Source organism: Idiotropiscis lumnitzeri, chromosome 8 (genome assembly GCF_059441095.1).
Source record: "Idiotropiscis lumnitzeri isolate Australia: NSW breed Sydney's pygmy pipehorse chromosome 8, RoL_Ilum_1.0, whole genome shotgun sequence".
NCBI classification, from domain to species: Eukaryota; Metazoa; Chordata; class Actinopteri; order Syngnathiformes; family Syngnathidae; genus Idiotropiscis; species Idiotropiscis lumnitzeri.
This window is the reverse complement of record NC_142398.1, coordinates 8,145,126-8,163,077: the sequence shown is the minus strand read 5'-3', so window position 1 is coordinate 8,163,077 and position 17,952 is coordinate 8,145,126. Positions and strand designations below refer to the sequence as shown.

General features: G+C 42.4%; 1 protein-coding gene and 1 long non-coding RNA gene across 3 annotated transcripts in view; one reads left to right on the top strand and one right to left on the bottom strand.

Annotated features, from left to right (window-relative positions):
- Positions 1-13,219, top strand: part of fbxw7 (F-box and WD repeat domain containing 7) — a 92,509-nt gene extending 79,290 nt beyond the window's left edge. For both annotated transcript variants that reach the window (XM_088302713.1, XM_088302714.1), the window contains 7 exons: positions 549-672; positions 771-907; positions 2,058-2,171; positions 5,835-6,016; positions 8,137-8,362; positions 8,444-8,654; positions 10,610-13,219. In XM_088302713.1, coding sequence (XP_088158839.1) covers positions 549-672; positions 771-907; positions 2,058-2,171; positions 5,835-6,016; positions 8,137-8,362; positions 8,444-8,654; positions 10,610-10,878 — 1,263 coding nt within the window. In that variant the 3' untranslated portion in view covers positions 10,879-13,219. The remainder of the gene's footprint in view (positions 1-548; positions 673-770; positions 908-2,057; positions 2,172-5,834; positions 6,017-8,136; positions 8,363-8,443; positions 8,655-10,609) is intronic.
- A 1,960-nt stretch (positions 13,220-15,179) lies between these two features.
- On the bottom strand, positions 15,180-16,746 carry LOC148331928 (uncharacterized). The gene is made up of 2 exons (XR_015844674.1): positions 16,599-16,746; positions 15,180-16,098 (listed from the first exon to the last, which is right to left on the bottom strand). It is a non-coding gene; the product is annotated as an uncharacterized LOC148331928 (long non-coding RNA).
- Positions 16,747-17,952: the final 1,206 nt, after the last annotated feature.

Here is a 17,952-nt window from a genome sequence, read left to right as displayed (position 1 = left end):
TATCAAGGAGAGAGCGTGATTTTTGATCTCCAGAGCAATGGAAGGAAATCCCATGTTTTTGTTGGATGGCACCTACAAAAATACGAACATTACATTTTGTGAAAGAGATATGTATTGGTAAAAAATACACCATTGTAATAAAAAAATATATATATTTTACGGGTATGGAAAAAACTAAAATAGTACACGGAAATGCAAAGGAAAGAAATATCGCTGTTACCCTTAAGACGATTTGTTGCAGTGTGAAAATGCATCTTCTTACTGTAGTTCAAACTGCTGCTGGCAAATTAGCCCTGGGATATACTGGCCACATGCTCAATTTGTCACCCAACAGTTTGCGCTGGTCTCCAGATTTTCCATGAAGCCTTGCAATGTAGCTGTTATATTTCCACCCGACCCTGATAAAGTCGTGGCAAAAAAAAAAAAGAATAAAAATCGGTTACATTGCCCTTGTTCACTCATGTTCGTACAGCACATTCTTGGCTTCAGGTGCTTTTTTTGTTCCTCAATTGTGCCATTCTCACATCTCCTCCTTTCCGTTCCCACAGCTGGCATTGTACGTGCTGTCATTCCTGGAGCCCAAGGACCTCCTCCAAGCCGCCCAGACGTGTCGCTACTGGCGCATTCTGGCAGAGGACAACTTGTTGTGGAGGGAAAAATGCCGCGAAGAAGGTGCGAGAATAATGCTTTGCCGCAAAATGTTACTTTGAAGTTTTATTCAATGACATTGAAAAAGTCCAATCATTTTTCCCTAACCTCTCCACCACCAGGCATCGATGAGCCTTTGCCCCTCAAGAAGAGGAAAATTGTCAAGCCTGGCTTCACTCACAGCCCTTGGAAGAGTGCTTACATCAGGCAGCACAGAATAGACACTAACTGGAGGAGAGGGGTCCTTAAATCACCCAAGGTAGCATTTCAATTTTTTTGTCAGATTGATAAGGGAAATTCTTTAAGAAAATGAGTGGATCTCTGTAATTTCCATGAGTATGTCCACTGTTACTAATATAACACACTGTTATGTTTGTTGTGTATATTGGATTTTTTTTAACTTTGGCGACGGCCCCCTCGCTTAAAACCAGGAAATGTGCGTGTGTCGCTGTCAGCCAATCAGATTCAGTTGTTCTGAAAAGCGGTTCCATTGTAGCTGCTCGGACCCCGAACAAAATCTAACGGAAAAGGGACACCACTATGGGTCTCGCTGTGAAACCGGGCTAATAGAAAAGCCCCACATGTGATTTCATATCACCCAAGGTAGCATTTTCCTACAAATTGCTAAGATCAAATCTTCAACAAAATTAATGTTTCTCAAACTATTACTGTATGAACTGCATTATGGTCAGCTACACAAGGAAGCACGGATTAGATACATTTTAGGAAAGGTGACCTCAAATCACACAAATGGCATAAACCTGAACTCAATTTTTTTCCCCTGGCGTTTGCAACTGCTAACTGCACATATATGGGAGCACAATTTAGACACTAACTGGAGGAGAGGGGACCTCCAATCACACGAGGTAGCATTTTTATTTGGATTTTCCTTCAGATGTAAATGTTGCAAAAATAAATGGCCCTGGAGGTAATCTCAAATCACATTAGCATTTTCACTTTGATCTTTCCTTAAAATTGCTACGTTTACGTCTTATAGAAAACTCTTTGCTCTCGAACACTTCCCTGATGAGCTCCACTGGGGGCAAAACTAACGCAATTAATAACTCAATTACTCCAAGGTGGCATTTTGCTTCAAATTAATGAGGTCTAATTTTGTAGAAAATGAACGGACCCCGGCCTTCTCCCCAATGAACTCCGACTCTGTTAAATGTATTCATCCGGCAGCACATCATAGACACTAACTGGAGTAGAGGGGACCTCAAATGCCTGCGCTGGGCTGAGCATGCAGTCCCTGCGACACACCTGTCGACTTGAAACCTGTCGACTTGAAAGATGACATGTGACCGGTCACAGCATGCAGTGCTGGCTACAACACCTGCGGCGCTTACTGACATTTTGCGCTCTTTTTTGATGTTGAAAAAGCGATTGGCCTCTCTCTCTCCGCTCAGGTGCTGAAAGGTCACGATGACCACGTGATCACCTGCCTCCAATTCTGCGGCAACCGCATCGTCAGCGGCTCTGACGACAACACGCTCAAAGTCTGGTCGGCTATCACGGGCAAGGTACGTCTTCAGGTCAATCAATTTGTATACAACTGGCAGATAAAGAATGGCATTCTTGATGTATTTCAGCAAAAAAAACATACTACACCCTGGCTTTAGCTCATTCACGGTCAAGCATAGAGTGATTGCATGAAAGTCCAATATCTAAATCACTACATTAAAACTTATTTTCTGGAACATTTAACCTGTTCGGGCTTCGCCTATCCCAGCTGACATTATATGAAAGGGGAACTGCACTCTGAACTGATCCCTAGTCAATCACAGAATGATCGTGACTGTGGCCTTAAATGGGAATTGATTCCATGCCAGATGCACTGAAGTCAGCTATATGAACCACGACACTTTGAGTGACTTTCAGACTCATTTGATTGAAAAACTCTGACGTGTCTGGCCATACTGTGCCACTCCAGTTCTGTAGAGGGCGGCTGCACTCATGCATATTACAAAATCGATCCCAATACGGGCGTAATTTCACCACAGCTCTATCTGATGATGTGGCACGTCCGCAAGCAGCGTTGGTATTCCAAGCTGTTGCTAATGCGGCCACACGGCTCTTGTGGTGCAGCATTGTGCGGCGCTGACAAAAGAAAAGCACTGTGGAAATGGAATGTGAGGAATTTGTTGAAAATCACTGCAGCACCACTGTTGTTACAGAGCTTTTAATAACAATCCTCTGTTCTCTTTGTTATTGCATACTTAAGCACTATTTCCTTGGGTGTTTATTGGCAAAATTAGGCACGGTTTCAGTGATGAGCGACCAATTTCCACACTGCTGGAAATTTTGCTCACGTCCGGCTTCAACAGGAAAGAGAAAGAAAGAGGGGGTGGAATTAAACCCAGTCGACCATTGCGGCTCAAATTTCCTGTCCGTGCCAATAAAAGTGCCGTGTAAAAGATACATTAGGATTACCACCATCTGCATGTACCTCCTTCCACACACTCAGCATTCCTTTAGTCTGTCACAGGGTGTTGTTTCCATCGTGCCATTCTACATGTTTGAACCAATCAATATGACAGGGCATATGGCCGGTCAAAATTGTAGAAAATGTGGGGTTACTCACACAGCGTCCATCCTCCTAGACTTAGAGGAATTGCTGCAATATTTTAGGAGGGTTCTTGCGACATTGTATAGAAAACAAATGGACTTTAAACACTTAGCTGCACAACACCTCTCAAACTTTTATTTGTTATAGAAAATCATTGCAATGCAAAGACTGCCCTGAAGAACTCCACTCAAAATTATTTATACAAATACAATACAACTTTATTAATACAGCGTAATTCACAACAGCTGGCAGTAAAGTGCTTTCCATTTGAGCGAGTGGAAGATGATTGGACATCGCACACTGCCCTGAGGAACTCCGCTTATGGTGTTTAAATAACTGATACAAAATTAACAAGAATACAACGCAAAATTGTAGTTGAGAAAATAAACAAAATTAAAAAATGGGGGGAAAATGTTAAAAAAAAAAAAGGAAGTGCATGGCCATCACTAGACAATACAATGTAATCAAAAATATTAGGAACTTGTGAAAATTGATAATATGGGGCTATTCACTTAGCTTCCACTCCCCCCTGGGAAGAATAGGGTTGTGTCGCAGAAAACTGAAAACAAAATAGACTGGGAATATATACTTGAGAAATTCCATTCAAAATTGGATTGTACTGATTGTTGTCACTTTGGCTTGTATGTCATCATCCAGCATAATCAATAAATCGGTGCAAAGCCATCATTAACAATCATGATTGGAGCCATGAGCTCTTCGGTAGATGCAGGATATTCATTCCATCATCCGTGTGTTCTGAAACGATAAACCTGGTCGCTGAAAGCATTCTGACAATCGATTGATAAGGAAATTGGTTCTTGACAATTGTCTCGGCCTTTCTTAAGCGGCAGTGTATGTGACTGATTGCCTGTGCAACTGGCAGTGCAAGTTTACTCTAAAACTGTCACATAAGCCAAAAGAAAATTAAACTTTGTATATTTATCACCAAACTGTTCCACCATACATTATAATTTAGTTTTAAGTAAGTCTGCCATCTTAATGGAAAATTCCATAGACGGGATGGAAATAAGCATACACGTAGCTTTTTTGGTAATTAGAAACCTTGACCACTTTAACACAACGGGAGAGCATACAAAAATTTCACATCTGCTCTGCGTGAACCGTTATTCTGCTGGTGTATATTCCCAATCGGGATGTCTCTGCCGCAAAACTCTCGGATGCAAAATATAGCAAATAACATTGATGAGATTCTAAATATTTCATTTGACATCGAGCTCTTCTTCATGACGTTAGCCGTTTGTGTGTTCTGGTCTTGGAGCGCCTGCTAAATCTCGAATTTTATTCATTAATTGCTTATTTTATGTCTCTATGTATTGATTGCAATACATCTGTTCATTGCTGTTGGCTCGCCGCCCTAACGCGGTTCTCGCCAGACTTCTGTCAGAAGTCAAGTGTACATCGGAGCACTTATTTTGGGTCTTTCATGACGATCTCGAAATTGCATAGTCTGAGATTACAGACAGGATGTTTGTTTTGTGTTTGTTTTTTGTCTCCATCGATGCGACCTCTGATTGAGATGTAAGCCATATAAACAAACTCGGCACCAGAGTGTTTTTTCCCCCCCCTTCCTCCGCCAACATGTTTGATGCCAACAAGAAGTGCTTTTGTATAAGCCTTGTTAAATCAAAGAATATTTTAGTGCTTAGTACATTTTTAGTGTACATGTTGCACTCTTACCATAAAATGCAAAACAGAAAAATTAATGGTCATCTTCTCATTACTCCCAAACCGAGATGATAGTCTCAGACGGGTGGGTAAACTTTTTGATTGGCGGGCCACAATGGGTTCTAAAATTTGACAGAGGGGCCGGACTAGGAGCAGATGGAGTGTTTTGGTGACCTCACCTCCTCGAAGAAAGAAATACATTTAATTTTAAATAAAAATGAACAAAGGCATTTCGAAAATAAAACATTACCAAGGTTTATTAATTTAATTTTTTTCAAGTTTGGCGGGCCAGATTAAAACGTTTAATGGGCCGCATGTGGCCCCCTTTCCGTAGTTTGCCCACGCCTGGTCTAAGAGAATGCGTAGACTGCAATGTTTTCGGCATTATTCTTTTTTTGTGTTCTGTAAACCTTATCCTTTGCTGCATGAGGACTAAAAAGTGCTAACTTTTTTTCAGTATATCGCAATCACATCAACCTCAGTGGTGCGATCTGTTGGATTCTCACTGAGCTGAAGTCTAGTGGTATTTGCCTTGTGCTGTAGTGTCATGCATCACAACGCTTTAATCACAGGACAGAGACTTGGCAAAGGTTGCACTGTAATGTTTTTCACACAATGCTGTAAATCCTCTCCGCCTGTGACAAAGCTGCTACGTTTCCTTGTTGTACATACAGCAGCCTCTACCCACGCGCTTTTGAGTACATTGAAGATGCTGTAATAGAGGCACACAATGTATTCAAACTGCGCAAATTGAATTGATCACAAGGATTTCCCGTAAGCGTGCTAATCAATTCCTAATCTAGCGCGCCTAATGAGAATTTTTGGACACTTGTTAAGCCATGGAAAAAGCACGCCTTCTTGATCATAACGTTCCAGTGTAATGTTGTACATGGATTTTTAACTGAGAAACTTTTGACTTCTGTCCCCTCAGTGTCTGAGGACGTTGGTGGGCCACACGGGCGGCGTGTGGTCATCGCAGATGCGTGACAACATCATCATCAGTGGCTCCACTGACCGCACGCTCAAGGTCTGGAATGCAGAGACGGGAGAATGTATCCACACCCTCTACGGGCATACCTCAACAGTGCGCTGCATGCATCTGCACGAGAAAAGGTGAGGTCACTTGGTGTAAAACCGCCGAAACAATGTTGGTTCTTCTGGCATGGTTGGGATCAAGGAACGGAAATGGAGTTGGGGTGGCGTTAGGGTTTGCGTCTGGACCAGAAATATTGAGTTAGGCTTCGGCTTAGAGGGATGAATAAACCGTTGAGTTTACGGTTCTGGATGAGAAATATGGTTTGAGGTTGGATCTGGTGCTGCACCTGATATGCATTCTGGGTTTAGGTCCTGGATAAAAAAAAAATACTGTTGACCAGAGATTTCATTAGGTTAGGGTCCTGGACCAGTACTAAGGATGGCATCGTGTACTAGAAGAATGGTTTGAGTTTGACTTGATGTCATGGAGCTCAATTTGGGTTAGTGTTAATGGTTGATGTTGTCTTAGGGCTGCAAATGCGGTCCTGGAGTAGAATACGGTTACGGCTATGGTTGTGCATCAGTTAGTGTTATCTAACAAAATTTTGGTTATGGTTATGGTAGCGCTTAAAATTTGGATTTTGGAAAGACAAGTTAACTGCAAACAAAGCATCACAGCACGGCCTTCAGTTTTGGCTCTTGGCAAAGGTTAAAGTAAGGGAGGAAATTGCTTGTTCTGCACCTTTCATCCAAAAAGTAATTCCTTCTTGGCTCTTGTTGCCCCTTTTGCAAAGTTGTCTCGGAGGAAAAAAAAGCGTGTCAATTAGTTTTGCACTCATCTTGCTGACGAACCAGCAAACAAATGGCGATTAAAGTAAAAAGTTGCTTGGAGGATGTAATGAACATTCTGCTAATGTTTTTGTTTTCTTGGCTTAATAGCAGCTGCAACCTGACAGACCAAAAGAGCATCTGTGTCTGTGAAAGTGAGCATGGTGGCCATTAAACAGGCGCTCTTTAGTGGTGCCCCCCCAGCTCACTCTTTCACTCCACAATTACACCGGGGACGGGGAGGCTCCAAAGTGCTCTTTGCGCCCCAGGGCCCGCCGAGATTTTGTGAAGCTTTTGATGACTGGCCCGGGGGGGTAACTGCAAGTTGAAAAGCAGACAGTGAGTAACATGGCGGGCGATTCTTGTCCATGGAGCGAGCCCTTTTGTAATTAGAATTTTCTTCCTCATGCATGGCATGCGGACATAATGACACAACGTAGTTTATTATCAAGGAATGTACGTCATCAACCTGAGATGGGTAGGCCTAGCAGTTTCTAAGAAACTTATGGATGTACTCAATGTTTTACTTTGAACAAACTTGTATATGCAATCCACCCTTAGGACGCTTTATCTTGCAGTCTCTAAAAATATCGTCTACATTCTGTGAGCTTGAGGGCCTCAGGTGGAGCTTTTAGAGTTTTAGGGGGGTTTTTTTTGTACATTCAAGTGCAAAGCTGAAGAGGAGTAGAGGAGATTTGACTTTCAGGTTGCCAAAGCGAAAGAAAGCTATAAACAATCAGCTGAATGTGTGAAAGACCCAAGTGTATAGAAATTGGGCTGTTATTTATATTTTAATAAATAAATAAATCCCTTTTGTCCTCAGAAATTTCATTCTCATTTGGATGATGTATTCAAGTTACTAACGGGGTCCTCAATCACAAGTAAATGCTTAAATTAATTCCAGTTAGCAGGATTAACAATTTTTTGAGAAGTGACGCCCCTACCAAAAGGTTAAAAATAAAGATGACCGAATAAAGATGTAAGTCATTGGTTGGCTATTTGTCATTTAATTAGCAGAAATACACTTGAACGTTTTCGATGACTGAATAAAGTTTTGATTAATTGGTCAATTGGTTGGACCAACATGTTGAGGTTGTGCAGAACCCACCAATGATCCAATTGAAGGTGACTGAAATAAGATGTCAGTCACTTGGTTGCAACGTTAGTCGATTGGCTAGCCAATCGACTAAATTTGACAAATATGAGGAGGGGCAAAATTTTGAAGTGAACATGTAGATATGGCTGCATACTGTAACTGTCTATGTTCGATGATGTTTCATGACACGGCATTTTATGTCAGAATGGAAACAGTCAAGTCCTGTCCATATCTACAGCACAGACAGAAACAAAACCAGTAAAAACTTAAACATTCCTACGTTGAAGCAATTGTGATACGAAGGGACGGACGGGTGTGGTGATTTTGTCCCCAGGGTGGTGAGTGGCTCTCGGGACGCAACGTTGCGCGTGTGGGACATCGAGACGGGCCAGTGTTTACACGTCCTCATGGGCCACGTGGCAGCCGTGCGCTGCGTCCAGTACGACGGACGGCGGGTGGTCAGCGGTGCCTACGACTTCATGGTCAAAGTGTGGGACCCCGAGACGGAGACGTGCCTCCACACGCTGCAGGGCCACACCAACCGGGTGTACTCGCTACAGGTGAGCCGCGAACTTGCCGTGGCGCCATCATCATGTCGAATTGGCCACGAAACTGAAGTGAATCTGTTTATGTGAATTCAGTTTGACGGGATCCACGTGGTGAGCGGCTCGCTGGACACGTCCATCCGAGTGTGGGACGTGGAGACGGGGAACTGCATCCACACGCTGACGGGCCACCAGTCGCTCACTAGCGGCATGGAGCTCAAAGACAACATCTTGGTGTCGGGCAACGCCGACTCCACCGTCAAGATCTGGGACATCAAGACAGGCCAGTGTCTGCAAACGCTGCAAGGTGGGTTTTAAGCGATTATGATCTTTCTTAGACCTTGAAGCAATCAACTGTGAACTTGCGCAGGACAATCTAATTGCATTTTTGTTCTCATGATTAAAATACTTTTTTTTTTTTTTTCAAAGATTCTCTTTTATTGTATACAATAATTTTAAACAGACAAAAGCAACAAATTGGACAAAGTCAAGCTTATTTTAAAACAAAAGTAAATGAACCATGAAATAATATAAAAAACTGTTTATCTACGTCAATTAGATGTTAACTTCTAAAACACTTTGACTTGCAGTCTTTTACGCGTTCACGAAAAAAAACAAGTCAGTAAGTGATAAATCAAATTTTCACAACACAAACAAATCTTTGGCTTTGTCACTTGTGCTTTTCATTTTTTCATAAAACAATGCTATGTAAAGGTGGGCTGCGCTTCTCAGCAATGAACCTATCTGAATAATATTGAACAAAAAAATTCTATACATATCGATTAGCGGTATGCGTCTCTCCCATGAACGACGATTTGATTCGTATCTTGATACATGGTGTATGTTATAATTCAAGAAGTGAACATTTTCAAGTGGATCATTTATTTTTACAATTCGACTTGATATGATAATATATAATATGGTAATGTCATATCTAACAAGTTAGTTTTCCGAATGCCAAACTATACAAATTACTGACATTAAAAGAAACCATCAGAAACGTGAAACTTATTCATACTTGGTGTGCAGCTCTAATAAGACATTTCGCTTCATATCTCGATATAAATGAGTTGCGAGAGAAGGCCAGTACAATTTAAAACATGACAATGATCAAAATAAGCAAGTTTTTTTTAAATTGCTGACTTTGCGATTTGAGAATTGCATCCTATGACATCCTGATGTCTTTGAATTTGATTACGCCCTTGTCTTGTTTGTGTAATGATGTGACAAATCAAGAACTATGCCAGTCCAAACCAGACACACCGTGCTTGTTTGTCTGCATGTGCAAACAAAAAGCTTATTGCATTTCTTTTGTTTGCATGAACTCCATTAGTGCCACTGGTGGCTCACAGGAAGTCGCTCAAAAAGCCACCCCAAAATTCCCCCATTAGTTGACAGTAGGTTGAAACAAAGGGGGTTGCACCATGGTGTGATTTTGTAAAAGCAGGCGGGGGTGAGCCTTGGGTGGATGTTGATGTCTGAGATAAGGGGGAGGGTCTTTGTAGGTGATATAATGAGGTCAGTGAACAATGTCTGCTATTCATTACCTTTCATGACGCAATAGGTGGACAAAGCGCATCAGCTCAGTGTTGATTACCAGGCCCGGCAGTGATCTTTGAACGAACGGATGGATCCTGCTGCCATGGCAACAGCTGCTATAAACGGCGTTTGTGTTTGGTGTTGCCTCAAATTGATTTCATTAAGATATCGCTTTCAAGACTCTCGCTGGCTCTGAAGACAGACATCCCCCATTGTGGGACTAATAAAGGACATCTTTATCTTTATCTTTATCTTGACTTGAAGCATCACATGCACAAGTCTCAGTGACAGGCGCATGCGCTAAAGCCTCGCTGCATCGCCGGCTACTTATTTTGGGAACAGGTTCGAAGGAATAGGCACTTGAAGCCGTTTTTGCAGAGTCACCCTGAGTCTTGCACAATGAAATCTACCTAAAAGTTTATTTGACATTTTCATCCGGACTTTATATCCTCTTCAAGTCATTCTTTATGGAAGGATTTAACCTGCGCAAAAACAAAAACAATCAAACATCAATGACGTTATTCAATGTTTTAAAAACACAAGTGTATGAATTTTATTGGATTCATGAAATTTGTACTGGCCATGTTGGACCAGCGTCTCGTTGGGTGGCCTAACGCAGTCACGTAGTGGCCCACTTCTTATGTGAAACCCTGCAAGTGCAACGTTAACAATATCTGATGCTCATGCCGCCATGTCTGACCATGTCGTCTTGTTGTCTCGCAGGTCCGCACAAGCACCAGAGCGCCGTCACGTGCCTGCAGTTCAACAAGAATTTTGTCATCACCAGCTCAGACGACGGCACGGTCAAGCTGTGGGACCTGAAGACGGGCGAGTTCATCCGCAATCTGGTGACGCTGGAGAGCGGCGGCAGTGGGGGTGTGGTGTGGCGCATACGGGCCTCCAACACCAAGCTGGTGTGCGCCGTGGGCAGCCGCAACGGCACCGAGGAGACCAAGCTGCTCGTGCTCGACTTTGACGTGGACATGAAGTGAGCACAACGTTGTTACGAGGCGGCAGGAAGGGGGTGGATGAGCCGCGGGTAGGGGGTCAGGTGGTCCCTATAAGCGAACAGCAGACACCAATCTACTCCGATAACGTGGCCCGATTGTTGTCATGTACAGAGAAGCACCTTTGAGGGCCGAAGATGGAGATCTCGGTTGGAATTCCAACTCCTTTTGTTGCCGTTGCCGTTCCTGTTCCGCTGAACCTTGACGTCATAAACTGTGAATTTCAAAATCTTATTTTTTCCTCCACCATGTTGCTAATGGCAGCAAATCCCAGTATTAGAACACCCCCACCCACTTCATTGTTGTTTGGGGAAAAAAACAGGAACGGGTTTGTTAGCAATGCTGTCCAAAGTGTTATCGGTCAAGCTTGTTTTCCAGCCTTCCCGGGCAAAAAAAGTTTTTTCACTCCAACTTTCCATGGTGAAGAATTCCACTTTGCCCCACCTACCCACAGGAACAGTAACATCAGTCCTGTCCAGAGTGTTGCTTCGTGGTCTGTTCCTGTCTTCTGAGACGTTAGTTACTCTGGCCCACCAATCTCCCATCAAGTCTTCACAAGGGAAAGCAACATTTGGCTTGGAATTGAAAAGAAGGGATCAGGAACGTCATTGCTGTTTGCCCAGTTTTTTTAGTCCAACTGGAGCTCCATTGAATCCTTCAGAAGAGAGTGACTGTGCTGTCGCCCTTCGACTGCCAATTTACCTCCACATCACAAGAGGAAAAAGGAACAGGAACATCAGTATGTTGTTTCTCATTCTAGCCGTGCGTGTTCAGCTTCCTCACTGCACCAAATCTTACAAGAAAGGAATCAGTATCAGGAACGTCAATTCTGTCCAGATCCAGAGTTTTTCAGCCTGACCTTTTGTGGTGACGACTTATGCTTCCCATCACGTCTTTACTCGGGTGGAAAGACAGGAACAGGAGCACCAGTGCTTTCCGGATTCGTTTCAGTCCATACGGGGGGTGTGGAATCTGCAGCCCCCCTTGCCCACCAACTTCCACCTCATCTAATTCAAAATTTCTTGTCCATCTGGGGATGCGTTCCTGCACTAGAAGGCCAGGAACAGGAACTCCACTGCTGTTTTTTTCAGTCCACATGGTGGTGGTGTGTGGTATTTGCTTGTGATTAACATCAGACAGGAAGACACCAAAACAAAAAGGAATGTCGTTGCTGTCCGGCTGGTGCCATCTGCCATGTTGCCACGAGAAAAAAGAAAAAAAACAGGAAAGTCAAAGCTGTCCTCAGTTTTTCAGTCCAGTGTTCCGACCTTCCGAGGCCAGCGTGTGGGCCCCCCCCCCCACCGTTTCCCCTCCCCGCCCTTTCCCCTCCCCGCTCCTCATTAAGACCACCGCCCACCTGCCACCTCCCAGTCTGTGGCCAAACTGTACTAATGCTGCTAGATGAACGGGGGGGTGGATATAGTCGCAACCTTTTTTTTCTTTTCTTTTTTTTTTTTTTGCTGTGACGTTTTAGTCCCAGGTGAAATTCCAAATTGAACTTTTGTGTTTTTGAGAGGGGAGAAAAGAAGACATCTTACTTTTTTTTTTTTTGCCACTGAAACTTGAGCCAAACGTGCCTCTACGAGGCGGAGAGGATGTGATCGCCTGCGAAGAAAAAGAAGGAAGCATGAGTGTTAGCGTGCTGCTGTGCTAGCGGACAACTTGTGAGCACATTCCTCGGGACAACCAGCGGGAATGTATCAATGCTGCGTGGACAAGAACAAAAACACTTTACGGGATTTCAAAGGAAAAGAACAACAACAAAAAAATGTCCTAGCGTGTGATTGGTTGTTGTCCGTGGAGGGCCCGCCCACCCATTAAGTTCAAGTGTTACACACGGTGGGGGGAAAAAAAAGGTGAACCTTGTAGCCAAAACTCCTCTCCAAAATTCACAAGCTGAACTGTGAAAGTGGTTGTAACACTGTATAGTAAACAAAAAAAAACAACAAAACAAAACAATCTTGCTCTTTCTCCTCGTTGTTTTTCTCCCGCTGTTTAATTTATGGTCTGGTTTGATAAATCAGATCGGTTGTTTATTTTTAAAAACGTCTTTTTTTTTTCAGTTCAGTTTGTGTTAAACTGCCTGGCAAAAAAAAAAAAAAGACTATAGACAGACGGAAAAGAAAAAATACCTTAAAGGGATTTTCTTGTGATTTGTTTCATTTACTTAGAATTTTATTTTCTTATAACTTAAAAGTGCAATAAAATGTGGGTTTGTTTTACTTTTTTTTCTTTTTTTTTTCATTTCAAACGAAAATCCGTTGTCTGTTTTGTTACCTTGTGTGAAGGAATCTTCTATGTTGAATAAAGCAAATTATTTGGGTAATGGTGTCGTCAAGGACTCCTTTAATTTGCTCTTCGTGTTTGGGCACAATTTGATTGGACAAAAAAAATGCTGCTTCGAACTCATGGGACAAAAAGATTTGTCCTTTTAATGTTTGGGCATTTATTGCTAGGAATTACCAAATGAAACAAACGCTAACATTAGCTTAACCATTGCTGATTTAGCTCTAAATGCTGCAGTATGAAACTCCAATTTCCACTATGTCAGTCTCATCGGATAAAGTCATTGTAACATTTCAGTCGATTAGAAATTACCGGATAAATCAAACTCTAACGCTAGTGTGACCTGTTGCTGTCTTCACTTTGGACTTAGGTCATAATAAACTCCACAGTCTCTGCCGCTAGTGTGTGTTTGGCTTGGACTCCGAAGTCTCTACATTGTTGCTGCGGTGCCCGCAGTCTCCTCGAGTAAACTTGCTGTTGTCATTGTAACATTTAAGAAATGACACACATGCTAGTCTTGGCATACTTTTTGCGCTCTGCCTTGAATGCCACAACCCTTGACACCACAATCTCAGCCTCAGTCACTTCTTCAGTAAAAGTGCCACGGCATTGTAACATTTCAAGATACATGACTAAATGACAAAAATCAACAGTATTTTGTTATACTGTTGTAGCAGTATAGTGTGCCACAGTCTCTCCTTTGCTGCAGCGGCACCCTCGAGAAATGAATTGTGGAAAGAAAAAAAAAGCTTTTGCTGAAAACTCCTCAGGCTCTTTTTCATTTGTCTTTTTGCGTAGATGATGAATGGTCTCATTTCTCGACGTTGTCAACCATTTATCCAGCTTGCGCCTTTTTTTTTTTTTTTTTGCACAACCTTCATGCTTGATGAATGAGCGGCCGCCACCGCTGCTTCCCAAGGCTGCCTGAGATGGAACCCCCGCTCCAACTACCCGCACGCCCACCTAGCACCACACGTTACTATGGGAAACATTGAACATCTTTGTGGATGAATTCCGCCCTCCTCTTTCCAAGTGCCGGCAAATACAGCTACGCTTAATCTTATTTTCAACCGCTGTTGCCGAACCAGTGACTGAGTGAACTGAGCGCCGTCAATGGCTGGCAAGATTTCATGGAAGTTAGTTGGTGTCTGATTTATTTTAAAAAAAAAAAATTAAATTAAGCCCTCAAAGCTCGTTGAACGCAGCAGGATGAAATGTAATGGTCAATCAGGAGTCAGCCGTTTGGCTTTGAATTAATCATTTTAGCTCACAAACACCCACAACAAAATTAAATAAAAAAATAACCCTTGACGCCAGTTTAATTTAGCAACATGTCCATGGTGAGTAACCTCAAAAATGCCTCAAGAAACTGAAAGGGCACAGGTAAGTCTGCCGTTTTGATTTGCAACAAACTTTTTAAGTGTCATTTTGTCTGTTTTCAGGGGTCCATCAAAGATGGGCTTGTCTTGGTTGTCCAATTTCTGCAGAATTTGAGCCATGTATCCTACTAGGCAGATGGGTATCCTGAAATTGCGAAGAAGTAGGGTTTCTGTCATTGCGTGTAGACTGGGCCTAGCAACAAAATTTGCTGACAACTTTACAAGGTGTCATTAAACTTTCTTACCCTGAGGTGTGATGGTCTAACTTTAATGTTGCTATTGTGAGTAGAGCCACAAAAAAAGTCTTTGGTAAGTCTGTGCCTGAACCCGCCAAGTGTTTTAGCCATTTTGGTTTGAAGCTGACATTCTAGTGTTGTTTTTGTTCACTCCCAGAGATTTCCTACACCTGCTACTAAATATGTGGACCAGACAGTCAACATTATTGTGAAAGATCTGAGGTTTGGTCATTGCATGCAGACTCATCATGATGGAGAAGTTTTACAACATTGAACTCATAAATAGTCCTCAATAAAATTCTGATCCCTTAAAACTGCTTCACTCAGAAATCTACTGGCCATGTGTACCTTGAGTAGACCCACAAAAAAGTCAAGAAGCCAGGTATGAAATGCCACAGGATTTATTTTATTTATTTTTTCACTGTTTAATAACCTGGCTGAAAGTAAAAATAATTCACATTAAAACACTTCCACGGTGCTGGAGGCTGTCTATTGTTTTAACAGCTGTGGTTTGGATAATGGATGGACTAAAATAAATAAAAATTAATTAAAATCAGTTTTAGAGTTACAATGATATTCTTCAGTCCACTCTGACTGAAATTCAAAGAGTTTGAATTAAAATAGCTCATGATGCCGGGTGCCCTGTTGGTTTAATGAAAGGTGGTGAATTTACTGGTTAAACATGTTTCTTTGCTTGCCCTGAAATTGGAAAGAATATACATTAAAGGACTTAATGATGCTGGTATATTTAAATGATTTGGTGGTTGAATATTTTGCTGCTTTCTTTGCTGAGTCTGAAGTTGGAAAATATATGTTTTAAAGAATTTCACAATCTGAATGCACCTTTCATGTTTTGGTGATATGTCTAAAATACAACATACACAGAATCCTTTTAAGGGAAGAAACTTGTGTAATCATTCTTGAGCTCTGTTGTTCTTCCTCCTTTTACTGGCCTTAATTGCTAAAAATCCGTGAGAACCAAAATCTCCAGCAAACTTAACGAGCTTTGCAGTGGCAACATCCCAGTTCACATCCTTTATTTTCCCCCCCTCGTGAAATCTCAATTAATTAGTGCAAACCCGAACATGAAAAGTCTCAGCGGCCTAGCAGCAAAGGCAATTAGTTGCTTAGAATAAGACCACTTGCATTCCAGCTTCAAGGCGACCACTCTCTGGTCAGTGACTGGGTGGGGGTGGAAGCGGAGGAGGAGGGCGCTACTACGTCACACAACCCCCACCCATGGTTGACATGAGTCGCACGTATCGACGAAGGCCTTGGTCAGAATGATGGCACCCGTCCCCCACCTGGGGATGAAAAAGGGAATGGTGGGGGTGGTGGACACGACTCAAATGATGATGGAAAAAAAAAAAAGAAATCTGATCAAAGGCCGTCAAGATGAAACGTGAAGTTTTTGACATTTTGACACGAGAGCACAGGAGAAGCTGCAAGAAAATGACATCGCTTGCATCATATCAAAGAAGCAGGCAAACTATTAGGTGCGGCTCACATTCAAACTGATTGCAACTGAAATGCATCATATTTTGACTCAGAACATCAGAAAACTGCAGTGGTGCCTTAAGATACGAGCAACCCGAGCTGTTTATTTTTGCTCTTATCTGAAGGTAACCATCAAAACAACTGCAAAATGCAACTTGAATGCTAATCTGCAATGCAAATGAAGCTCCTTAGGCTAACAATTAGGATCCATGTGATGGCTAAGCAAGTTATCTGAAGTAACACATGTAGACAAACCAAAAAACACAGGCATAGATTCTTTAACCTCACAAAGAACAAAAGCAATTACTGTTTGTCCACTCGCGTGATGCTCAATCCAAATGGGGTGGAGAGTTTTCCGGTGAGCGTTGTTCGGTGAGGTTCATGGCGAGTGAGGCAAACAGAACGTCGTGCTTGCTTGCCATTCTGGGACTGCTTCAATGAGATCTGCTTGGGAATTGCGGGGAAATTCAGTGTAATACTTTGCGCTGATTGGGCAATGCACATCTACCAAACATTTGTTTTGACCAATCATGGCAAAGAATGAAAACATCGTCACCAGCATGCGCCTTGTTGTGACCAGCTGTCTCCTGTTATCTTGATTTTTAGTACAGGTGGCATCACAGCGTGGAGTGACAGTTGTTGTTTTTGGCAATGTTAATAAAATATGCTGATAACGGGTGTCTTAAATTTTTGGTTGATTTTCTAATCAAGCCAATTGTCACACGAGAAAAGTTTTTGTCACAGCCGCATTTGTTGCTTTGTGATTGGTCATCACATCGGAGCAAATCAACGGGCTTCGGACACATCTTTTGTCTGTCTTTCACACACGAAATACGCTTTACAAAAATAAACTCAAGTACGGCACAGGTTAGCACGTCCGCCTCACAGTACACAGGTGCAGGGTTCGATTCCAGCTCCAGCCTTTCTCTATGGACTTTGCGTGTTCTCCCACATTCTAAAAACATGCTTGGTCGGTTGATTGAACAGTCTAAATTGCCCCTAGGTATGAGTGTGAGCACGGATGGTTGTTCATCTATGTGTGCCCTGCGATTGGCTGGCAACCGGTTCAGGGTGTCCCCCGCCTACTGCCTGAAGACAACTGAGATAAACTCGGGCACGCCTGCGACCCTCATGAGGTTATGGAGTTTGAATAATGGATGGATGGGGGGAAAAGTAAAAATAATGTTAAAACTAATAAAAACCTAACTAAAATGAAACATTTTCTCAGGAATAAAAAAAACTGCTCTAAAAATGAATTCGGACAGGATGAAATAAAAAGTATGATGAAAAATCCCAGAACCATTATAACTCTGACTGATACAGGCACCTGGCAGTTACAAGCCTCCTCAACTGATTTTGCGAGGGATTGTGTAATCCCAGGTGAGCCTATAGTCCGAGAACGGGAAATGAGCAAATTCTGCAATTTTGACAGTGGAATTTTGGACACTATAGGTTCCAAAGGAAAATATATAAAGAACAGACCAGATAACTAAAATTTCCAATATTTTTAATGAATGTTTGAGTTTTACGTTTTATGATGTAGGTCAGGCTTGATCTCACCTGTCAGGTGATCCTCCACTTCATTCTGTCTTTTTCTTGACCCATTCTAATAAGGTCCAGAAAAGGACCGCATGAGAAAAGGAAGACGATGCATCACGGTG